We start from the raw sequence: 26,127 nt of genomic DNA on the forward strand, positions 1-26,127 counted from the left end.
GAATGTACATTTGAAAACAATGATAGAATATTTTAGAATCTCGGGTTGTGAGAACACCTTTACTCTTCTCTGGTTTAGTTAGAGTTATACATTATACTATTTTCTAAATTTTAAATCAAAATTATAACAGTTAAAGTAGAATGTCTTGTGCCTCAAAACTGTTGGATACTTACTAGACTTAAGGTGGTTTTTAATATTTAACTCATAACTATAGAACATAAGTATATTGTGTGGATAAAACCTGCCTTATACTTTAGAAAAACTGTATAGAATATAGACGAGACAAATATTAGGCTTTTGATTTAGTTTTAAAGTAGTAAATTTTAATTCCTTGATGTAGGTATGAGACTCTTTTTAATAAGGCTGTTCTATACTTGACTTGCCTTCACTCCTCTACCATTCTTATTCTCACTTTATGCTCTAGTAGTTAAAACTTTTAAGTTGTAACCTGCCTAGATTTTTCTCTAAAGAACATGCTGAACTCACTCTTAAGTTTCTCACATATGTTGCTCTCTTATCTTATTGTGGTTTAGAATCCTTTCAGCTATTACCTGTCTTGTCCTCTAGTCTGTTATTTCTCAAACTTAAATGATCATACAAATCACATGGGGACCTTGTTAAAATGTAGGTTCTGATTCAGTAGGACTGGGGTGGGGCCCAGGAATCTCTGTTTTAACAAGCTATCATTGATGCCAGTGCTGATGGTGTCTGGACCATATTTTCAGTAACAACAATCTAGATTACCTGACAACTCATTGTCATCGAGAATATTTCCTGTGACTCCTCCCTGTATACCTTTGTTACCACTTTTATTATAATTATTTAGGTATCTATCTCCCTATTCAATTGTGGTTTTTTGCCTTCAGAGACTGTCTTTCATCCTTTTATCCCCAAACTTAGCATACTGTTTAACAGAAAATAGGATTTCAACAAATGTTTGTTGCTGATTAGATGGTATTATTACAGCCTGTTTACAGTTACATAGTCTAATACATATACTGAATATTAAGAGTAGCTTTTAATTTTGATTATTCTATAATAGAAAGAAAATGAATTACGGACTTGAATTTTTTTTCCCCGTAGTCCTTTTTTTAGAAGGAAAGAAAGCCTCAAATGTGCCCCAACTAAAGGTATTTGCTTGAAAATAATGTTCCAGCCTTTGGTACAAAGAAAACCATTTTGAAGTCTCTATACTAACATAGAGTATTTCCCAAGATTACTGTGTTTGTAGAAATAAGTTTTTTAGACAACTAATGACCATTTATTTTTTTTTCCACCCAAGGAGAAGTACAAATGTCTACCACAAGACGAAAACGTAGTATGTTATGTTGTTTACCGTAAGCTGTAGTAAAATGAGCTCGATGATTGACAGGTATGTTTTTAGAGACTCTTTATTTGGAACTATATAAAGCTATTTTAAAATTCACTATTAGAGTAATGGTCTATATCACACTGATAAAAGGAGTTTTATGCTTAAGTTACTCTTATATTTAATTTCTGTGTTGAGCAAACATAGTGTAATAGTAAGAAAGATATATTATCTATAGCCACAGTCAACAGCAGATGACTTGTTTTCTAAAGAAGTTTTGACTATAATTTTCAGTGATTTGGTCAGAGCTGTTCTGAAAGAAATTTGTGCCAGTTGTCAATGTTTCCTTGGTACCTCATAGAATCTTCTATCTCCTTATCTCTTGTCTTTTTTCTCCTTATCTTTTGGTGCTAACTTCATCCCTTTAAGCGTTTTAGCATTTGTGACTGATAAGAGGTAACTGTACCATCATGTGCTGCATAATGGTGTTTTGGTCAATGACAGTGGTCCCATAAGGTTAGTACTTTATAGCCTAGGTGTGTAGCAGGCTGTACTATCTCCGTTTGTATACTACACTCTGTGATGCTTGCACAAGGATGAAATCACCTAAGGACACATCTCTCAGAATATATCCCCATTGTTAAGTCACACATGGCTGTAATTAGGATTTCATTAGTTGAAAGTATGATCTTTAAATCTTACTGTTGGGAAGAAGGTAAAAGCTTTGTCTTTCTTTGTTAAGGCTTTTTTTTTTTTTTTTAACATTTTAACATCTCTGACATTGGGATTCATCTTACAGTTGGCTTATCATAGTTTAATTGGTAGCTTTTTTTTCTTTCTTAGTGGCATATAAAATACTAAGTCTTATAGTCAATGATGTCCTAAATTTGATGAAATACAGTAACAGATTTTAAGCATCTACTCTTTGACAGCTAATGTGCAGAATGCTTTTTATATGTTGCTTAACCTCACAATAATTCCATGAGATTTTTACACATGCTCTTGATTTTATTTGTTAGAATGCTCTTCATCTATATCTTCCCCAAACCAACCCCTTACTGTTACTTAGATCTCAGCTCCAATGTCCCCACTTCAACAAGTCCTTCCCTAACCACTTAGACTAAAGTAACTACCCAGTAACTAAAACATCGTCCCTTTTTTGAAGAATAAAACTTATCATACTTTTTAGTGTTGATTTGTTTCTTTCTACAAGAAAATTAGCTGTAGGAGAGCAGGGACCTCTGTGTCGGGTAACTATGTCCAGAACAGAGCCTGGCACATGAGTGTTAATAAATATTTGTCAGATGACTCAGTAATCAGTGAAAATGTAACAATGTGCTACATATTGTGATGTTTATGAGTGATTTGTGGTCTTATAAAGTGAATGTCTCCGAAAATATATTTTTTAAACTATGTTATTATAATTAAAAATAATTTCAAATGAATCATTTTATGTAATGGCAAATACACTGACTTTCTATAAGTTTTCACTGGTTACTAAAAATTTGAAACGATACTTAACCTCTAATTAAATTAAATTCTAGTTTACCATGGTTGTATATATGGACATACCTCGGAGATATTGTGGGTTCTGTTCCAGACCACCACAATTAAGTGAATATTGCCATAAAATGAGTCACATGAATTTTTTTGGTTTCCTAGTGCATATAGAAGTTATGTTTATACTATACTGTAGTCTATTAAGTGTGCAATAGCATTATATCTAATAAAGCACTATATATACCTTAATTTGAAAATACTTTATTGCTAAAAAATGCTAACCATCATCTGAACCTTCAGCAAGTTGTAATCTTTTTTATTGGTGGAGAGTCTTGTTAAAAAACATGATATTTGCAAAGTGCAGTAAAGTGAGGCACAGTAAAATTTGGTATGCCTGTATAGTACAGTTGAGTAAGTAGTTTTAAAATTCACATTTGTAATAAACTTTTAAAAATGGAATTAAATATGTCTAAACTTTAATTTTCTAGTATTTATTAGAAAACAGGTTAGTAGTTACTAAGTTTGCAGTTGTACAGTCCATTGATTCTACAATAATCCTAGGATATAACTGATTTGATTCACGTGTCATTTTAGCATTACCGTTGCTTAGTGAAACTGCTCTTATATTTTCTCTATCTACTTTCTTTTTTCTTTTAGAGATGATGGTAGTATTTTTGATGGGTTGGTGGAAGAAGATGACAAGGACAAAGCAAAAAGGTAGTTCAACTTAAGACATAAAATAGTAAATAAATGAATAGTAAGTATAGTCATGCACCGCCTAATGTTTCAGTCAACGATGGACCTCATATATGACAATGTTCCCATAGGGTTAATACCACGTAGCCTTAGTGCATAGTAGGCTATACCCTCTAGGTTTGTGTAAGTATGCTCTACAATGTTTGTACAATGACAAGGTCACCTAATGATGCATTTCTCAAGACATATCCCTGTCCTTAAATGATGCATGACTGTAAATGTAAAAGTAAATAGTAAATCAGTGATTTCCAAAAGCTGTGTGCCTTAAGAACTTAGATATATTAGCAAAGTGGAAGAGCTTAGACTATCAGAATACTCTTTATAAATTAAATAAAATTATCCTCTAGAGGTGTCCTTCTCATCACATGATATTATGGGTACATAATATGTATATGATATCACTAGACATGTTAACCTTCATCACGTAGCTAAGGTAGAGTTTTCCTGGATTCACCATTATAGTTACTATTTTTCCCTTAACCTACTCTATACTTTGGAAGCAAATTATTAAGTGCAGCTCATCTTCAGAGTAGGGATGAGGAGAATTAAGCTCCTCTTTCCATAGAAGGGGATATCTACACATATTTGGAATTCTTCTGTAAAAAAATTGTCTCCCATTTATTTATATCTGTATGGTCTCGTGTATATTTATTTTATACTTTGATATACTCTAGTACTGTTTTGTTTATTTTGTTCCTCAAATTGTTCCAGCTTTGGTCATTGGCAGGGGGCATCTTTTACGGTTGGTTCCTGTGCCCTTTGACATGCCTCCATTTTCTAATAGAAGGGAAAGTAGATGATGGAGAGAGGAGGGAGGAAAGAATTGTTGAAGAGGTATTATCAAGTAGGTGAGGGACTGGGATATAGAGCCTTGGTGGTGATGACCTTATGTGGGCTTCAACCTTGAATAGGATCCTTGACAGTTAATTACAGTATCAGGAGGGTGGGTCCAGGTAGCATCGCAGTCAAGTTTGTGGTCCTTGAGAGTGAGTGGTAAACACTGTTTTTTCCCCAGCCATGTTGAATTTGTGGGTGCTTAGACAGGGGCAGAGGGTGTTGTAGCATTATACACAGATACTAAAGATAAGCATATAATAATTCCTCACTGTCTGTATTTAGTAAAATGAAAGGTACTGGGATGAGAAAAATATTCACAGTAACCAGGTAAATTGCTAAATATTTTAATGATTAAAATACATCTGAGAAGAAGATTTTGAGGAAAGCTATATAACTTTATTCAAGGAAATAAAAAGACTTGAATTTGAAGCTAACACTATATAGGATAACCCCTATCCCTTAACCTCAATCTAGTGGAGGAAATTTCTTACAAAATGCTTCAGGGTAGAGATAGAATCTCTGATAAGTTGGGAATAATCAGGCCTGCCCTAATGAAGAGGCAGAACTCTAAGGAATGGACTTGGACAGTCTTAAAGGCCAGGTTAATAGATGGATAAGGTGAGTCAAGGGTATTTTATTTGCAGAGGCTCTGAAGGTTTGATCATGTTTTTAGGGAACCAAAAAGACTGTGGCTGTGGGAAAGCTTGGAGAAAGAGAAGGAACTTTATAATAATGCTGTCAGATTAAACAGGACCACATTGAATTCTTACTGAAAACAATGATGAGTTAAAGACCTTAGCATTAAACTAAGATGAAAGGGAGTTTTATACCTGCCCCCAAAATGAAACATCTGTGGCCTGTTATCAGTGAAGTCATCACAAGGGCTGAGTACTTCCAACCTGAATATAATATGAAGTAAAGTTTGCGTTAATGGGTGTGATCCAGTGGTAGAGTTGGCAGTGATACTTGATTTCTATATATTTTCTTCCTCTGGAGTCAAAATGGCTGATTTGGATTATTACTTCATGGTATCTGTATGACCCTGGGCATGTTCTTCTTTATGCCTGAGTTGTCACACCTGTAAAAATGAAAAATAGGGGCTGGCCCGCTGTTGTAGTGGTTAAGTTTGTACACTCTGCTTCAGCGGGCTGGGATTTGCCAGTTCAGATCCTGGGTGCAGACCTGCACACTGCTTATCAAGCCATGCTGTGGTGGCATCCCATGTAGAACTAGAAGGGCTTACAACTATGATATACAACTATGTACTGGGGCTTTGGGGAGAAAAAAAGAAGAAAGAAAGAAAAGAAAAATAATAATAAAGTCTACCTAGTAGGAATAAATGATGTTTCATAAATGTTTACAGTAGTGCTTGGCACTTTAATTATACAATAAGTATTGGCTGTTATTTTTACCTCAAACCCATGTGTTCAGATATTTCATATATACTGATTCTCAGATGCTTATTTCATGCTTACTCTTTTCTAGAGGAACATAGCTAGGTCCATCTGTCTAAGCCTGTTGTGTATGACCTTTAAAATGTCAAACAGGCAATTTCACAATATCTGAATTCTCCCCAAATCATCTGTTCACCAAAACCAGTATCACATGTTATATTTCACATTGGTAATCAGCACTATCAGTAACTTGGGGATCCCCTTAGATTTCCCTTTTGCGTTCCCCCTCCCAACCAAACCTGAATTACCTAGAGTTGATAGTTCTGCCTCTTAACCCTCAAACCCACACTGCTCTGTTAACGCTGCCATGGTTTATAGGCTAGAATATTGCACTTGCCTCCTAAATGGTCATCTACCCTCCAGTCTACTGGCATACAGTAATTTTTCAATAGTATTTGCTAAATGAATGTGTTTTGCCAAGCACTGATCCTTTCATCATTGATGCCAGAATGGTCTTATTGACAAGCAATTCTGTTCATATCATTTCTTTGCTTAAAACCTTTCACTGCCTTCCCATGGCTTTCAGGATTAAACTAAAATGCTTCTATGTAGCATAAAAACTTCTTGAATTATTTTCAGTACTTATTACTCTCACCCACCTCTAACTCTAGCATAGTTGGGAACAGAAAGCCTGTGCACTAGCCACATTAGCCATGCTTACTTGTGATGGATTTTCATCTTTATACAAGTTTCCTATGCCTGGAATGCCCTGTGCACACCTCACTACTATCCTTTTCTCACTCAGCCTTCATGACTCAATTTAGCACACTAGGATGCCATCCCTGATTCCTCTGAGTTTCCATAGGAATTAGGTGAATTTCTTGAAAGGGCTTGTCTTTGCCCAGTATCCTTAATCCTTCTTAGCACAGTCTCTGTCATTATAGCAAGCACACAATGTTTGATGAGGGAGTCAGTTAATATCTATTATGTCTCTGAAGAGGTTTAAACAATTACATTTTTTTCCAGTACTAATATAGAGTAAATACTTATTCTTTACTGGAAAACAAAAAATAAGTAAAATTATCCTCTGACTTTTTGGGAAAGTAGTATACTTTGCTTAAACAAAAACTGAATTTGAAAATCTGACTTCACAAAGCAGGTAATTAGAGGTATTATAGAGGTTAATTGCTCTATAAATAATTGCATTTACTTGTCTCAAGGTCTCAGTGCAATCAAATATTTGTTGACTGGTTACTGCTTCACATAGAACATTAGTAATTATTCATTTAGCACATATATTTTGAGTGCATAAAGTTTTTTAGGTGTTATGCTTACAGGCTTAGATGAAAACATTTGGGCTATATTATCAAGGAGCCTATAGCTTAATGGAGAGCCAGATATGCAAATGGCTACAGCTCTGAGGCCTGGTGTGGGACAGAGAGAGAGAGCGTAGGGTTAGCCTGATGGCAGGGGGAGTTTCATGCTTAGATTTCTGTTTGTGATTTAAAACTTAAAGGAAATGGATAACTTTCTCCTCTTTGATAATTTTTAATAATTTTATTTACACATTATATGTGCTTTCACAAAATGTATCTCAGTAATATTCATAATCACCTAATAAGGAAAATACAAATTCTTTTTTTTTTTAAAGATTTTATTTTTCCTTTTTCTCCCCAAAGTCCCCCAGTACACAGTTGTATATTTTTAGTTGTGAGTCCTTCCAGTTGTGGGATGTGGGACACCACCTCAGCATGGCCTGATGAGTGGTACCATGTCCGCGCCCAGGATCCGAACCAGGAAAACCCTGGGCCGCCGAAGCAGAGCGCGCAAACTTAACCACTCGGCCGTGGGGCCGGCCCTCGAAAATACAAATTCTTGTAGTTAATATTAGATTAAATAAATCCTGAAATTTGAATGTTTGTCTTATAGGCATTTTCATAAAAACATATATATGCCAAATGCTTACTATACTATTCTTTAGTGATAAACTGAGAAGACAAATTATTGCCCAAATTAACTGTATATTGTTGGTAACCTAGGAGATAAATATTTATTACCATGTATATTGACAGAGTCTATGCTATGTAGTTGTATCCAAATTGAGCATTGTAGTAAACTGTTTGTGTAATTAAATGGTTTGAAAACTGCTTATTTAATTTTTTATTTCATCAGAGTATCTAGAAACAAATCTGAAAAGAAACGTAGAGATCAATTTAATGTTCTCATTAAAGAACTGGGATCCATGCTTCCTGGTAATGCTAGAAAGATGGACAAATCTACTGTTCTACAGAAGAGCATCGATTTTTTACGAAAACATAAAGGTAAATTTTAACTTTGTAAAATGGAGTTTTTTAGTAACAAACTCTCCTTTAAAGCATAATGTGGTAGAATCTTGGCAGTCATGCTTAAGATTGGATGCTTCTTAATCTTTTTTAAGAGAGAGAAATCAATTGCCTTTTTAAAGATTTCCTGGTATGTTCATTCTTTCATTCAACAAACACTCATTTAGTGCCTATTATATCTTAGATTCTTGTGGTACAGGGTAGCCATCCTTGCCCTTAAGTAACTCAAGCCGAGGGAGACAGGCATGTGGACAGCTAATTACAATGCAGATAATTATAATGTGAGTAGTGTTTGTAAACCGTAAACTTGCTGTGAGAACACAGAGGAAAGAATGTGTCGGGGAGGCTTAAAAATAGTTGGTTTTTCAACTGAGTCTTCCTTTCAGGTTGAGTCAGGAAAAACAGCATTTCACATGGAGGATATAGGAAATAGCATATGCAAAAGCCTAGAAGCAGGGAACGTTCAATGAGTTGGAAGGTTATGGGTATATTTGAAAGAAGAGCAAGAGCCAGATTGTGAGGGCCTCATAAAGATTGTTTCAGTGTTTATCTAGGAAATAAACACTATGTTTTAAAATAAAGTGATTATCTGTTAATTGAAGAAAATCATTTTGATTAAATGAATCATGAAAAGAAAACTCAAAGAATATTAAGTATTTTTGGTAACAGAGATAATAGATGAAACACTTGAATAAGGACTTTTCCTTTTTCAGACGCAAATGAAACTGCAAAACTTCTCAGAAGGAAAATTTATAAATAGTGCCTCTATATACATCTGCCTAGCTCACTCAGTAATGCATTACTTGCTTGGTTTATGCTCCACCACTCTGAAATTATTTTTGTTAATTTCACTAATGCCACTACCCCCACCCCCTCTGCCTCTAGTAAAACAATAGCTTTTTCTTATACCTCATCCTCTTCTGCATCTCTGAAGCAGTGGAAATTTTCATCCATCCTCCACTGGCTTTCTTTTCTCTTGGCCTGTGTTATACTGCACTTCTTCATTCGCCTCCCTCTTCCTAACTGAAACTAACTGCTTGCTTCTTTCTTTTTCTGCCCTCTAAATTTGACATTTCTCAAGATTTTATCTCTTATGCTCTTGCTTTCCCTACACTCTTTCCTTTGATTATCTCATTCTATAGCTTCAGCTATTGCTTGTCTATTAAACGGCTAAATCTATACTTTTAGATGCAAACTTTTCAGTCTTTTATTACCAGATAACTTCTGGATCTTTCTTTTGCATGTCCTCAAACTCGATGCATCCAAAACTGAATTCATTTTCATTTTGTCAAGTCACCTCTTTCTCTCAACTTTCCTTTTCCATTTGTCCTTTTTCCATTTCCATTTCCTAACTCTTTTCAGTCCCCCAAGGACTCAAACCTGAAAAGACTATTGGATTTTTTTCATCTTCCTTATTAGTTCTATATCACAGTTGCCAAATTCTGCTGATTCTTCTGTAAATGTGTCAAAATTGCTGGTCTTCATTTTTATTGCCACCGTTATCATTACATTTTACCTCTACACATAGCATTTCCACTAACCTTAGTGTCCCTTGTTAGATAGCACACTCAGTCCCTCAGACGTTGTGGTTCAGTAAGTGATTGTTGAATGAAATGAAATAGAGTATTAATTTTGGCATTAAGTAAATCAGCTTTTTTTTTTCAAAATTGGATATATAATTCTCACAAAAGTAAAATTTTCCTTAAATTGAAAGGGAATTCTTATATGCTTATTACTCTAAAAGAAGTCTATGTTTAACTGAACTTGATGGGATTTGCTTGTGGATTTAAATCTCTTGTTTCAGAGTATATGTAATTCTTGTGAATTTGAAAAGCATGACTATGTTCCACAGAATTAGTAGCTGGACTTCTTAAGTTACTCTTCATATTCTAGTACAGGCATTTCCAGTATGCCCAATTTGGGGTGTCAATTTAATATGCTATATTTGTATATCTCTATATTTATATAGAAAAATTAAAATAACTTAGTCTGTACTTTTCACTGTACATTAGAGTATATTTTGTAGAGTAAAATCTATGACATGGATTTTTATTTTGCCTAGTTGTTTTAGTATGTCTGCATTTAAAAATGGAAAAGCATTTATTACCTAAATAGTTCAGGTTTCATCATTTATGAATAGCTCTCTCATAACTAAGTCCATTAGAAGTATATTGTAAAATAAACTGTAGTAATAGTGTTAAAATGTGTGCCCCAAGCCAGGGATCTCCAAATTTTTGACCAGTCACTACCACTAAGAAAACATGCGAGAGGATACTAAGCAAAACCACTCTGGGATTATTACTATAAAGGTTTTGCCTGAAATCTTAATTTAGTTTCCTTGATTAATTAAGAATAGTATACCTCTGTCTGGGAGGAATCTTTCTGCCAGGCAATAGGCAGGCCTAAAGTCTTTGTTAAAGCAGACTGGCTGACCTCCTTGGCTCTTTTCCTCCAGGCTCATGTCCTTATGTCTGCTCTAGATTCTGCCATTTAAATGTCAAGGAAAGGAAGAGGAAGAGAATTTCTTCATAACGCTTGATCTAATCTGCTTGTTCTGATTTGGTTTTGGTTGTTCTGTCAAGCAGGAAACAATCTCAGGCCTATCAGCAACACAGGCTATCAAAGCTCCCTGGAAAAGCCAGAGACTAGTATTTCCAAGACACTAAATCCAAGGAGATAACTTGCCACATTAGCTCAAATATTTCATCATACCAAAACCTGGACCTCCTGATACTTACCTAGACCAACAAATGTTATTGCCTATGCTTCCCGTCTTTCCTTAGAGTGGGAGGAGAGAAGGCAACTTGTAGGACTTTTGCACCACCCTCCTCCCCTTCCCCCGTGTTTGGAGTATGTCACTAATGTGTCAAATAATCTGTTTACAGAAATTACTGCACAGTCAGATGCTAGTGAAATTCGACAAGACTGGAAACCTACATTCCTTAGTAATGAAGAGTTTACACAATTAATGTTAGAGGTACGTCCAGATTTACTTTTTGAGGTTTTATTTTCCTTACAAAAGAAATCACAGGGGTGACTAATTTTAGTATAGTTTTAACAGTTTAATATTGAAAAGTCTTAATTCATTGTAAATCAGTAAATTGTATCTTCAATTAAAATTAATTGGTTTTAAGTATTGTAAGGAAATAGCACCAAGTGGTAAAGTAATACCAAATTTTCATATTTTCAGTATTATCTAAAGTTGTGAGAGGCTTGATAAAAGTCAGAAACGCATAGCTACCAAGTTTCTCTACCTGAGACCACATTAACAACGTTCAAATGAAGAATAATATGTATTATTCATCACATGAAATTTATCTTACCAGACAGTAGGATTTTTTTTAACAAATTAAAATCCCCCTAACACAACATAAAATGATAAGTGAAATACTCTGAAAATATTAAAACAATGAAACATACATTGAAAGGCAACTCTTCTTACTCAAGTAGAAACTTTTAAAAGTAAATAAGTAAATGTTATTCTGTGAAAAAATTATTTTTGAAAACAATTCAGAGTATATTTGCTTGTAATTGAAAAATTTAATACCTCATATAATCAATTGTAAAATCCACAAAAATTTTGTCACTCATACCTATCAATTTTATTTTTCTACTTTTTGTTTCATATGTAGAATAATATAGGTAACTGCTATGCACACAAAGTACACAGAGTTGATTGTCAAATTTCCATAAAAATTTATAGTAAATGGGAAACAGGCAGGAACGGCTAAGGATAAGAAAAATACATAACAGAAAGTAGACATAGAAAGAGTACAGGAAAGCAATTGAAATGGGGATGTAGAGGTTGTTAAATAATTTACATTTCTTGTCTTGTTTGCTTGGGTCTATTATTTTAGACCTTAAGCTTTGTCTGTGTCATGTATGTGTATGTAATGACCATGTCTCAAGTGTCTTTGTATATTGACTGAGTCTGAAGCAACATAGAGTATTTTGCAAATTGAGTTATTTTTTTACTTATACTTTAGATGGAACAGTTAATCACTGAATTAATTAAGTCTTTGTATAGTCAGCAAAAACGTTACCATATGAAAATTTGTTGGGGTATATATATATATTGCATATATTTAAACCTGTGTTTAAAATCTGAAAAATAACTGAGTGCTTTTTACATATTAACTCAGTGCATCTTCACAAGAATCTTATGAAGTAGATACTATTAGTGTCCCTTTCTTACTTTTGAGGAAATTGAGGAACAAAGGGATTATGAAACTTGCCCAAAGTAACACAGTAAGTAGCTCACCTAGGATTCATTGAAGGTAGACTGGCCTCTGATCCCCATGGCCTCAACCCCTGTGCACAGTGGCGCTCGTGAAACTTTTCAGTAAAAGCTAGCCATGGCATAGAACTTAGCTCAGTAATCAGCAATTAGCTCTTTAAGTTAGTGTACACTTAAGTTGTAAACCGAATAATAGTTCCTGATTTGTTAAAATGTTTTTCCTCTAAAAAGTAGTTTGACATTGTCCAAAATTCTCTGTTTAGATATAAGTAATGTGTTTATGAACGGGTACAGAAATGCTATTGTCTACAACAAAGAAAGGAAATAACTCATTTAATCGCTCTATAATTTTTATTGTATGATTATATTTTCAGTGCAATGGTTTAATAAGATCTGTGTCAATCATAAACTATTTACTTACCCTGCTTTATTGGTATGAAAAATTTTTTATAAATTCCTAAATTGGTATAATATCTATACTCATTTATTAATAACTTTAATTAAGGTAAATTACCTATTCACTAATGAGCTAAACAGAAAAGCATTGGCTTCAAATTTTTCTTAACAATTGGCAGATTTTTTTTTTATTTGCCAAGGTACTTGTAGTACATACTAAGGTAAGTATAAAAAATAAAGATTCTAGAGATTATAATATACAACAGAGAAAACTTAAACATATTAAAATTTTTGAAAATAAAAAATTAGTTTTCTCATGATTATCCTCACAGCTTTTAAGGTTACATTTCTAAAAAAGTTTACATTTATTTATTTTTAATATGTCAAGCATATTTTTGATTTTTAGTGAGTATTTACAACTACCAAGAAAATATACATTCTAACATTAATATGCCAAGATATGTGCAAGATACAAGAATATGTTCAAGTGTATGTATATATTGCAACCTAGGTCCAATTAACCCAGTTGTGTTACTCTTGTGTAGTCATGTTGATCAGATTACGGATAGGCAGTCCAGATAACATTTTCAGCAGAATTTCAGATGAAGGCTCTATCTTGGAATGTTAGAGCTACTAGTAGAAGAGATTAGATCATTCAGTTCAGCCTCTTCATTTTATGGATGAGGCTCAGAGAAGTTGCAGCTTGTCCAAAGTCAGATAGCTAGTTAATGGAAGAACTAGGACTGAAATCTTAAAATTCATTTATTCACTTAAAATTCACTTAAAGCTTCACAGTCTTCATTGGGAGGAGGATTTCCTTCTCTCTTGCTCTCTCTTCTATCTCTCCCAAACCTTCCTCCTCAAGGCCCCTTTAGTTTTTGGTGTAACCAACTACCTTCTTGGAAAATTACATCCTTTCACTCAAAAGAAGTCTGGGCCCTGGGTCCTTTCTTGTATTAAGACTTTGGTGAAATGCTGGTGGAAGCTTTTCTGTGCTTAGGCTTTGCCTGTTTTGAAAGAGGAAAGGACGGGCTCTGGTCGTAGGAGTGAAATTAAGTCATTAAGAGTTCTGATTTCAGTTCATTCTCTTCACAGAAGAGAGTTGCACCCAACTTCCTAGCAAATATCCTAAAAGGAAATACAGATCATCATAGTAAATATTAATTAGCTTTCAAAGATGACACAATCTATCTTCACGTGAAAAAAGCATGTTCCTCTTAACATCATTTTGACCCTCTCCCTTATGAAATAATAATAATGACATTATTGTACTAAGGAGTTTTGTAAAAAATAATTTAATGAATTTGCTTAAATTACAAAGTTTTCATCGCCTTCCCCTACATTAGCTAAGACTGAGTTTGTCTAGCCATTCTAGAAGATAGGCGTCTATTCAAAATAAGTTCTTTCTGATATCCAGATCTCTCCCCCGATAGAAGCGGAGGGGAAGGGTGCTTTTTTCCATACGTTCAACATATACTTCAACAATGACTTAGAATTAGAGAGAGATTGCTCTAACTCCCACGTCCGTAAATTATATACAAGTATTTTTTACCTGCCGTGTGCCATACGTATGCTAGGTGCTGCAGATACGATGTTGAAGAAGATAGGTATGGTTCTTACCAGAGATTACTATTCTTTGAGAGAGCCCTATAATTAAACAAGAAATCTGAATTTAGTATGATAACTTGTGATATGAGAAGAGAAATTCCTCTTATGGTATATCTTTCTTTCTATATATCTTCAACATCCGTTCCACTGGATCTTCCTTTCTTCAGCCTGTAAATATGCTTCAGTTACTTTTTTAAAATGCCTTCCTCTGATACTTGATCTCCTTAAAACTTGTCCTTTCTCCTTTCTTCTCTTCTAAAGTTCATAAAAAACGTGGTTTATAATAGCCTTCTGATCATCCACTTATCTCTTAAACTCATTATAGTTTGACTCACCTTCCTGTTGACATAACTCTTTTGAAAGTCACCAAAATTCATTTCCCATTTTCTTACTCCATATCCTATTTAATTTCGTTTTACATTGAACCATCCCTCTTCCTCCTCACTCACCTTGTCATTCTCTCTTTCCTTGACTTCCTTGATCAACAGTGTGTCTTTCTTCTCTGTCATTTTCTCTGGCACTTTCCTCCTCCTCATCTCCACGTGTAGATAATTCCTCCAAGTATTTATCTTTGGTATGCTTCTCTCTTTTGCAGATCTCATTTCTTCAGCTGTCACTTCTGTGCCTAGGACTCTCAAATGAAAATACTTTGTAATATGTAATTTACAGGATTGCTTTATTATTAAGTATTGTATCCCCTGTACTGGCTTCTCTCCTGAACTCTAACTTCACATTTCTCAATGCTTGCCTGCATTCTTTGTTCTCTAGTCTTACTGCTACTAATTTCTTCAGATCCTCATTAACTCCCCTGACTATTCCAAAAGCCACTGAGATTTTCCTAACTTAATTCTCTTTCTCCTCTAAACGCATTTTAACACTACTTCCAGACTACTCGTGAGCAAAGTCCTTATTAACCTGGTATTCAAGGCCTTTCATGATCTGACAGCCTACTTTTTCAGCTTAATTTCCCTTTCACTTTCTTCCCTATGTATCTTCCTACACTTCAGTCATACACCTCTCTGTTAATGTAATCAAAAGGTGATAATGTGTTCTTTTGTGTGCCAGACATATTATTTATGGCATATGTGCTTCCGAGGTATTGGCATCTTCCAATAAGGCCATCTTAATATGATATACATATGATAAAGATAGAACATTGTCTCTATCTTTTAGAAGCCAACTGTCCAATAGATGGCCATAGAGTGATTTTTTTCCAGAAGCATTTTAAAATGCACAAAGATAAATACTAAGGTATTGTACAGGGGGAAAAGCTAGCCTTCTGACAATGCTCTGGAAATTTCCACATTAAGTCCCTTGTCATTTATCTTAGATTTTTATTTCTGTTCTGTGAAATACTTTTTTCTTTTCATTTAACTGACCATTATGTTTAATTTCAGGCTCTTGATGGTTTTTTTTTAGCAATCATGACAGATGGAAGCATAATATATGTGTCTGAGAGTGTAACTTCATTACTTGAACATTTACCAGTGAGTATAAAAATGCTGTGATCTCTTTCTTATTTAATGCCTATTTAAACATTCTAAAGCACTTGGAGGTGGATCTCCAGAGCAGTGTTGAACCGTGTTTAGAGTGGCGATGAGAGCTCCAGATATGTCTGTTTTAGCGTGGCTATGATTTCTCAGGTCAGTCGACTCTCTACAGTGAGTAGTCAACAACCACTTTATCTAACCTCTGTTCTTCCTGCCCTCTTTATTCTGATGCTAAATTTTCAGCGTTTCCTTTTTAATCAGCCTGGTGAAGATGTTGCTAAATCAGTAAGAATATCTTGAGAATAAGTAATTTTCTACTGAGATAATTTGTTGCAGCTGGAGGAACTCATAAATAATTTTCTCTAAAGAATCATTTAGAAGAACACTAAAAGTAATAGATAAAAACATTCATGCTCTGTGATGTGAATTGATAGTGTTATAATGGCCATTTTCAATTTATCGATATGACCAAAAGGCTAGATAATTAGTAAAGAATTGTATAATTTGATTAGGATGGTAAATATATGAATTATGTTTTTGCTATTTTACTCAACATGTATTTATGAGAGAACATCTACTCTGTGCCAGACACTGTGCTAGGTGCTCTGCTGCAATTGACAGTTTTTATGAATTTGAAGTTTTTATTTAATATGTAATGTTCCTATTTAAGATGAGGCTTGTGGTATAAATATTCTGACATTACTTATAAATTACTCTTCCAATGCTCATCTCTTGAAAATTTATGACAATACAAAGTAAACTGTTCTGTAAAGGTCTCTTTCAAGAGGTATTGAAAAGCAGCATCTCCCTCTCATTACTCTGCTCCTTTATACTTTATAAAAATAATGGACTCCACACTTAAAAGCCCAGATTCTAAAAGGGTAATTTCTTACCGAAAGCCAGACAATAAGTAATTTGCTAATTTCTTTGGTCACACAGAAAATGACTTGGTTTTCCTGCTTTTCTAGGGGCTTTATTTTCAAGTAAGCTCAAGTAGTAGGTGATTAGCCCAACATCTAAAAATTGTTTGAAAGTGAACAATGAGATTATACCAACATGTAAGTAGCAAAGGACAGACTGATTAAACTGAATTTTCTGGGCAGCTCTATTTTAAAAAATAGTTGCATATTAAAAACAGCCAGGGAAAGAAATTCTTTATAGGATTAAGATAGAATTAAGATAAGATTAAGTAATTTAAACAAAGGTATAATTATATGTTTTTAAACCACATACAATTGTTTGTATACAATTGAATTGGTTTTTCTTTCAGTTATGTATTTATAGAGACTATGTAATCTTTAATTTAGTCATAATTAGAGCATCATTTGCAATGTGGTCACACTTTTTAAAAGCCTGCTTCTTGGGCGCTTTCCTTGAACTCCATTCAGAATTGGATGCCCTTCCTCTCTGTTCTCATGTTACCTTATACATACTGCCATCAGTCATCATGACACTTACAGTGAATTGTAACTTGCTGTTTATTTTTTATAATTATGGTAGGTGTAAGCTTCTTAAGTACAGAGACTTTATCTCTGTATCCACATGGACTAGCTAGTTTCTCAGAGAGAGACACAATTTATTGAATATATGAAAATTATTAGACTATTTGATGTGAGTGTTTTAAAAATTCCTTCATAATGGCACACTGGTGTTGGATCTTTAATTGTGAGGGAATGTTTAATTGCGTTTTGAAATAAACAGCATGTCCATAACAGATCTAGTTGGGATCCAAGTGGTCATTAACATCCCCCCTCAATGAAAACCCTCTTTGCCTTCCCATTCCCTCTTGGATTTTTTTTTTTAATTTTTTATTTTAGAACTGTTTTTATATTTACAGAAAAATCAAGAAGATAATGTAGAGAGTTCTCATATACCCTATACTGTTTCCTCTGTTACTTACATCTTCTAATCTTTTTAATTGCCTATGTCAGCCAAAGCTTGTAGACAGGCAGGTGGATTTGGGCACAGAGGAGATTGCTGCCAATCCAGTAAACCCATTTCATTTCAGATTGAGTTAGTAGTATCCTTTATTAAAACAATTTTTTGCTGCTCTCCAGTTACTGTGGATACTTTCCTTCACATCACTGACATTGCTGAATTATATGTTACTTGATGGTTTGAAAACATAAACACAGGTGTGTTTTGAGAAAATAATACTGGTATAGGATCAAACACAATAAGGAAAAAATACGTGATTTTCTCTTTTGGGTTATCATTAATAATTAAACTGTAATAGATGCTAAGCAAAAGGCTTAAAGCAATGGTGTTCCTTCCTTTGTATTTTAATATACACACCTTTTTTCTAAAATAGAATTATGGCTGTTGCCCAGAAGGGAAGAAACATTACCAAATCCTTAACTTAGGATTTAGTGTTTATAATTCAGTTCTGTTAAGAAATTAAAACTTGCCATCTCAATTAGTGGGTCAGTATAATTTAAAATTTTTAAATTTAAATTTTAAATCTGACTATCAAATTATAAAACTGATTCTATAGGTCCTGCAAAAAACAAAACAACAACAAAAGTTTTCTTAACTTTGTCACTTCATACTTAGAAAATTAATTTAGGCACATTTTAACATATTTGTGGCTAATAATCAGGAAAGGGAATTTATGGATTTTTTTTCCTCCTGATCTGGCTTTCCATGACAAAGTTATAGATCATACCACCTCAGTACCAGAAGAGATTTTAGACATCCTGAGCCCAGCCCCTTTATGTTATCAGCAAATATGAAACCCAGAAAAATTAGACTTAATTGTGGAACAATTTAGAGGAAGTGCCAAGACATACAGTTGGGTCTCTTACTGTACTGAGAACTTAAAATTTGTAAAATTTTACAACTTTAGAGTGATTTCCTCACACTTGCTTAAATGTTTTCCTGAGAAAGAATATATTAAATTTGTAACCATGTAATATAGGGAACATGATTAGCCACATTACAGCCTAACAGGGCCCAGTACTAAAAGTGCCACTGTTAAAAAACTTGGTGAGCCTTTCCTTTTTTCTCTCCGTAACTTGGGAATTTGGAAATTTAAACACAAGTGTGTTTCAAGAAAGTCAGTATAGTCTTTGCCTGGTATAAATGTAGTATACAGAAATATTGGATTTAGACTTTTTTGAATAGTTATCTAATGATTATGAAAGCTTATTTGAAGGGGCCAGAATTTTTGTTCCTTATGCCTGTACTTAAGGACACAGTTTTTAAAAATGTGTTATATCCAACATATATTTGACATTTTTGGAGAGGAGCTTCTCTACAGCAGGTTTGTGTAACGGTTGGTTGTCTACCTGAGGGAAAAGATAATAGTTAATAATTTCCACTAAATGGTCACATTGACCTAATGTAGGAAAAACAGAAAGGCTGTTGATTTGTGTCATATGATAATCAACAGGATTCACATTTCTTCTTCATGAAAATGATTGAGGGAGATATAAGGTCCAGATAGCTGCCATTTTCTTTTCTTTCCTACAAATTGTCTTTGGGAACTGATTGAATGGTATGGCAACATCAAGTATGATCAGCTTCATTTAGAGATTTTAAATGTAGTGGTTAATGGAAAGTTTGACACATTAGTTAATTAGTTGCCTGCTAACTCTAATCCTCAAGATTTATCAAGTGTCAGGGGAAGAGGAGCAGTGCTTGTGACCATACTGTTCTCTGTACTAGCCATTTATATGCTTTTCTCTGGATATAAATTTATAGATGGAAAAGCCAGGGTAACATGGATCAAACCATAACTTACTGAAATAGTAGAAGAAATTGTCAGTAAGGATAAATAATAGTAGAAAGCTATAATCATTTCCAAAATGAAAGAGTTAGTTCTCACTTCAAATTACTGTCCTGTTTTTCTGTCATGACTATTTATCACATTAATATCAATGCCTAATTTTAAAACTTTGTCAATACAAGGCAATTTTCTAGCCTTTTTTGTTATTCCTGCCTGAATTTTCAGTTTATTCTTTCTGTTCTAGAGGCTTTTCAGACTTTCAGAAAAATCCCTTATTAAAATACAGATATATTTTTGGTGTGGTTACCCCTTAAGTTTTATCAAATAGTTCCTTAATCCAAAATCATTTACTCTACTGGTAACTGTTATATGCAAAGCACAGTGTTAATGTGCCTTGATTTGAAGGGAGGGAGATGTAAGAGATAGGGACCTTTTATTCACTTATGGGGCAGCAGGACATAGACATTAAAATATAATTAACAAATATTTTTTATGGTAAATGAATGATATGAGTAATAAGTACTAAAGGAATTTTATTGTGGATTGTGGTGTTAAGAGAGTGCTTTTTTGAAGGAAATAATTTGAACTGGTCTTTGAAAGATGGAGGGTACAAATATGTGGAGAGAGAGGGGAAGGATATTCCACTTCATGGGGTGGACTTTGAGGGCTAGAGAAAAAACAGAAGAAAGAATGCGAATGGATGCCTCCTACGGAGAGTAGTAAAACACCCCTTTCCCACCTCCCACCATCCCTGTTGGTCTCTTTTTTTGTTGTTGTTTGAGGGGTTTTTTTTGGTCTTGGTTTTTTTTTCTTTAAAGGTTGCCACCTGAGCTAACTGTTGCCAATCTCTTTTTTTTCCCTTCCTGCTTTTTCTCCCCAAATCCCCCAGTACATAGTTGTATATTTTAGCTGTGGGTCCTTCTAGTTGTGGCATGTGGGATGCCACTTCAGCATGGCCTGATGAGCAGTGCTATGTCCACGCCCAGGATCCAAACCGGCGAAACCCTGGGCCGCCGAAGCGGAGTGCGAGAACTTAACCACTTGGCTTACAGGGCTGGCCCCTCTTATTTTGTATTTAACAAAAATCTTTACGATATTTAAAAGTGGAACTGCTTTGGTTGAATGCAGGGGGAAAGACCATTAGCCCTGCCTCCACATCTCTTTTCGCTTCCCTTACCCTCCACCCCTACTTCCACAGTCCTTCAGATATCACTATCCCTGGGATTCCACAGAGCAGTTTGAAAACGTAGAGATAGCAAGTAGAATGGACTGGATTTGGTAGGAAATGTGAAGTCACTGAAGTTTTGTTGTCAGTGGTTCTTAAGGATAGGAACTATCTTACAGTTTTGATTCCACAGCCGTGGCAAATTGTAGGCAACCTGATGTTTGTCAAATTACTCTTGACTAATGAATCGTAATTAAAGCCATATTTTTATGGGGCCGGCCTGGTGAAACAGCGGTTAAGTGTGCATGTTCCGCTTCGGCGGCCCAGGGTTCGCTGGTTTGGATCCTGGGTGGGGACGTGGCACCGCTTGGCAAGCCATGCTGTGGTAGGCATCCCACATGTAAAGTAGAGGAAAATGGGCATGGATGTTAGCTCAGGGCCAGTCTTCCTCAGCAAAAAGAGGAGGATTGGCGGTAGCTCAGGGCTAATCTTCCTCCAAAAAAAAAAAAAAACATATTTTAGCAAGGATTATAATGCTTAACATATTACTTGCCTTTTTTTTTTTTTGGCTAGCTAACATCACTGCTTTTTGACAATGGGATACAGGGTAGATGGCTAGAAAACATGAAATCAAAAAGAAAGGACACATTGGACAACTGAAATAACACCAAAGTCAGATCTTTTCATGTGTTCTTTGTTGTGGTCTGTATCGGCATAATTTACCAGAGATTTGAATGTATAAGGCTACAGCTTGTAGCCAAAGATTTTTCTAATCAGCTTTCTTAGTCCTGTTATATTTTAAGTGTTCAAATTTGGTGAACTCACCTTTGCAAATAATTTATCAGACTTTCAGAGTCTCACATTGGTGATGGATCTGATGACCCTAGTATCAGAGGCGTGGAGGTCGTGCTAACCTTCTTTCACCTTGTTTCCTGAGTTGTGCTCTGTAACTTGACATTTGTCAGTTTTTACAGATAATCGAAAGTTAACCATATGCTCATCTGATGCCTTAAGAGTAATTATATACTTTTAAAATAAAGGTTTCTTGAATTACTAAAATTATTTTATTTTTATAAATTTCTTTTTCAGTCTGATCTTGTGGATCAAAGTATATTTAATTTTATCCCAGAGGGGGAACATTCAGAGGTTTATAAAATACTCTCTACCCATCTGCTGGAAAGTGATTCATTAACCCCCGAATATTTAAAATGTAAGTAGTAGCTGTTAAGCAAAACGTTAAATGTGTTTGGTTGCGCTATCCTTTACTTTATAAGTTTGTGACAAACACAGACATGTTTAGCTAAGTTAACACAAAGCATCATTCCATATATCCTATTAGATCCTTTTTAAATATTAAAAAAAAATAAAATGGAATTATGACCATATTAAAAGTCTAAACTCTATTCCAGAGTATATTGAAATCCCTTCTTTTTTGTTATAATAGTTATGCCATAAAACTGTATTTTACACAAAAATGGAACTTGGCAATATGTTCTTATTAATTTTTTAAATAATTTTTAAATCTTTATTTTCTATAGTAATATATTTCATGTGTCCAAACTTAAAATTTACAAAATAATACTCTGTAAAAGTCTAGTTCACATCTTTGTGCCCAGAATTATTAGTCCTCTATCTAGATGTAGATTAAAAAAGAAACGTAGTGTTTTGAAGAAAATGCTGAAAATATTTTACAAATATTCAAGGCAACACATGTACTCTTTCTTCTTTACATTAATGGCATTACATTATTAGCAATATTCAGTACTTTGGCTTTTTATATCTGCATTTGTTTAATATATATTCATTTTATTGAGGTAACTGATTTATAACATATAAATTTCAGGTGCACATCATAATATTTTTATTTGTGTGTAGAGTACATCATGTTCGCCACCCAAAGGCTAATTACCATCCGTCACCGTACACATATGCCCTATCACCTTTTGCCCTCCTCCCTGCCGCCTTACCCCTCTGGTAACCACCAATCTAATCTCTGTATCTATGTGTTTGTTTGTTGTTGTTTTTATCTTCTACTTATGAGTGAAATCATATGGTATTTGACTTTCTCTATCTGACGTATTTCACTTAGCATAATACCTTCAAGGTCCATCCATATTGTCACAAATGGCAATTTTTTATCTTTTTTTTAATAGCAGAGTAGTATTCCGTTGTGTATATATGCCACATCTTTAGCCATTCATCCATTGATGGGCAGTTAGGTTGTTCCCAAGTCTTGGCTATTGGGAATAATGCTGCAATGAACATAGGGGTGCGTATATCTTTACGCATTTGTGTTTTCGTGTTCTTTGGATAAATACCCAGAAGCTGAATAGCTGGATCATATGGTAGTTCTACTTGTAATTTTTTGAGGAATCTCCATAGTATTTTCCATAGTGGCTGCACCAATTTGCATTCCCACCAGCAGTCTATGAGGATTCCCTTTTCTCTACATCCTCTCGAACACTTGTTATTTCTTGTCTTGTTAATTATAGCCATTCTGACAGGTGTAAGGCGATAGCTCATTGTAGTTTTGATTTGCATTTCCCTAATAACTGGTGGTGTTGAAAATCTTTTCATATGCCTGTTGGCCATCTGTATATCTTCTTTGGAAAAATGTCTGTTCAGATCCTTTGCTCATTTTTTGATTGGGTTGTTTGTTTGTTTGTTGAAATTATTAATTTTTAGATAAAATCTTATATTTAATGAGAGGGAATTAAACATTCTCATTTTCACCATCATTAACCAATTGAACACTGAAACTGGAAAAAAATAACTTGTGTATTTTTTTAAATTATTAAATAAAGGAAATTGCTTTATTAATTGAACAGAATTAAACAGTGACTTATTGGATGTATCTAATGTGCCAGGCACTTGTGCTATATAATAAAAGTGCCAAGAATAGTGAAAAACAGTCCCCGCCTTTTTAAGAAGTATAAAAATATGGTATAATCAGACATTTCTCCTAGATTCATTGGACAAATTAATTTGATCAGAATACTTAATTTTCTTTACTAAATTACGCTGTGTAAAATCTTAAATTACAACACTGTATTTGACCATTAGTTATTAGATATCTTCTTTAATCACTTTTTTAACGATTTTTAAATTTTGACTTTTCTGGTAATACTGACATTAATCATTTTAAAGATTTTATTTCTTCTTTTCTCCCCAAAGCCCCCCAGTACATAGTTGTGTATTTTTAGCTGTGGGTCCTTCTAGTTGTGGCATATGGGACTCCGCCTCAGCGTGGCCTGATGAGTGGTGCCATGTCCGCGCCCAGGATTCGAACCAGCGAAACCCTGGACCCTGAAGTGGAGCATGTGAACTTAACCACTCGGCCACAGGGCCCGCCCTGACATTAATCACTTTAAAGGTTCTTTGTATTTTGAACCTTCAAATTCTATAGTACATTAACTGTCCAAGAATTGGGATACACATACATATAGACACACACACACATCCAAATACATATATGAGTAAGTACGTGTGCATGTATATCTTTGATAAGAAAGGATAAACTGTCAGAAGGAGTTGAGAAGAACTAGAGACCAGGAGAATCCATTTCAAGCCTATTTATAATTGTTTTAAAATCAGGTTCTTATGATATCAACAAATAGACCACTCTAGTCTTTCACCTAAGAGAAATATTTGGGCTGGATATATTGATGTAGAGGCCAGTTATATGCCTGTAAATGGTATTTGAAGTCCTGGATCGAATGACATTGCTTGAGGTAACTGTATAGAGCAGGGAGAAAAGAATTAGAAAGCTGGAATCCTGGAACATAGCAAGAGGTGGACAAAGAAGGAGTCCGTGTTAGGAACGTTCATAAGCCAGAAGTGGCTGGAGAACTGAATGAAAGCCTCTGGCAGAAAGACATACCTGAGGCTTCTGCTTCTAGGATCAGAGGTATGGATGGCAACAAAACATTTTGATAGAAAAAGCCTTAATTAAATGACTTGCTGACCCCCTTGTTAAACAACTGATATATAAAAAATTATTTCCCCAGTAAAAAAAGTGTTTCATGCCAAAGGAGTAAACATGATTTAAAACAGAGGAGAAATTGCTTGGAAAAAGTCAGGATTCTGCAAGTAGCTCATTTGGGGCATAATGAAGGTAGGATAGTTCAGGTCGTGTGATTTGTGTCTAAAGAAGGAAATAGGGCCTAATATTTTATCCTAAGGAGTTTGATTTTTTGCATAGCAAGGATCCAATGAAAGGGGATTTGGGTGGTTTTGTGGTCTGAAAAAAAACTCTCAAGTGGAAAATTTTGAAAAGGACCAAACTGAAGATGAAGAAGATAGCAATAGAAGAAAAGATGAAGAGGAAAGCAGTAGGAGTAGGGATAGAGAGGAAAGTGTGTATATGAGTGTTGAGTAGATAAACTCAATATGACTTGGTGTTAGGCACAGCTGACAGAGTGGCTAGGGATCATCAGTGGGGAAGGTTTTAGGAAGAAGGTGGTTAGATTTTGAACCTGTTGAGTTTGGTGATAAAGCCATTCATGATGATGACAAGGAGTATGAGTTTGATGCTGTGAGCAAAGAGAGGTGTCACTGGTCCTTGATTACTGAAATAATAATGATGAGAGTAATGTTAGTCTAAGAGTAGTAGGCAAGGTTGAATCCAAGTGGGAAGGGTGTGGAGGCATAAAGAATACATTTTTGCAGTTACCTAGATGCAGGGTAATTTGTGTCTTTACTAAATTGGTGGTACTGGATGCTCAGTTGGAAAAAAAGACTAATGAGAACTTTCTTGATAAAATAAATAGTAGGTCCAGGTGATAGATTGGTTTGGGAGCTGCATGATAGGAAGAGAAAGGATGAAATTGATATGGTTTCTAACTTGGGAGATAAGCACACATAGGAGAAAGAGGGAGGACACCTGGCTTAGGAGGAAAGAGGGATAAATTCACTTTCACATATTTTGAGTTTAAGTTACTGATGGGACAATCAAGTAGAAATGTCCTGAAAGCAAATAGTGATATGAGACTTTGTCTTCTATAAAATATTAGAGTTGGTGAGAGAGATTTAGGAGTAAATAAGTTTACCAGTGCCAATAAGTTTATGAAAGATAGTAGGAGATCAACATTAAAAGAACTTTTGTGAATGCCCATGGTCTGAAGACTGATTAGCGGAAGAGACAGACATAGAAAGGAGTAAGGCAAGTTTCATGCTATTGGAATGAAGACATACGAGTTTTAAGAAGAAGTAGAAACAGTGAGGAAAGACTATTGAAGTTAACGATATAAATCTTGGTGATCTTTAGAAGAGCAATTTTTGTCAAGATGTGAGGATGAAAGCCACAGTGCATGAAGTTAAGTGAAATGAATATATAGAAAGTAGAGCACATAATGAAAAAGGAGGAG

At 34.6% G+C, this 26,127-nt stretch overlaps 1 protein-coding gene and 1 long non-coding RNA gene across 49 annotated transcripts in view; one reads left to right on the plus strand and one right to left on the minus strand.

Moving 5' to 3' along the window:
* The window catches only part of CLOCK (clock circadian regulator), a 123,258-nt gene that overhangs the window by 55,225 nt on the left and 41,906 nt on the right, over positions 1 to 26,127 (plus strand). For 47 of the 48 annotated variants that reach the window (XM_070505847.1, XM_044766005.2, XM_044766003.2 and 44 more), the window contains 6 exons: positions 1,283 to 1,372; positions 3,467 to 3,526; positions 7,969 to 8,117; positions 11,024 to 11,115; positions 15,777 to 15,866; positions 21,851 to 21,971. In XM_070505847.1, the coding sequence (XP_070361948.1) occupies positions 1,326 to 1,372; positions 3,467 to 3,526; positions 7,969 to 8,117; positions 11,024 to 11,115; positions 15,777 to 15,866; positions 21,851 to 21,971 (559 nt within the window). In that variant the 5' untranslated portion in view covers positions 1,283 to 1,325. Of the gene's footprint in view, positions 1 to 1,282; positions 1,373 to 3,466; positions 3,527 to 7,968; positions 8,118 to 11,023; positions 11,116 to 15,776; positions 15,867 to 21,850; positions 21,972 to 26,127 lie in introns of those variants that run through there. The other variant, XM_044766019.2, reaches the window with a different exon arrangement.
* On the minus strand, positions 12,715 to 15,208 carry LOC123283776 (uncharacterized). Its single transcript, XR_006524457.2, has 3 exons — positions 14,829 to 15,208; positions 14,324 to 14,418; positions 12,715 to 13,899 (listed from the first exon to the last, which is right to left on the minus strand). It is a non-coding gene; the product is annotated as an uncharacterized lncRNA (long non-coding RNA).

This window comes from Equus asinus, chromosome 3, assembly GCF_041296235.1.
Source record: "Equus asinus isolate D_3611 breed Donkey chromosome 3, EquAss-T2T_v2, whole genome shotgun sequence".
Taxonomy (NCBI): domain Eukaryota; kingdom Metazoa; phylum Chordata; class Mammalia; order Perissodactyla; family Equidae; genus Equus; species Equus asinus.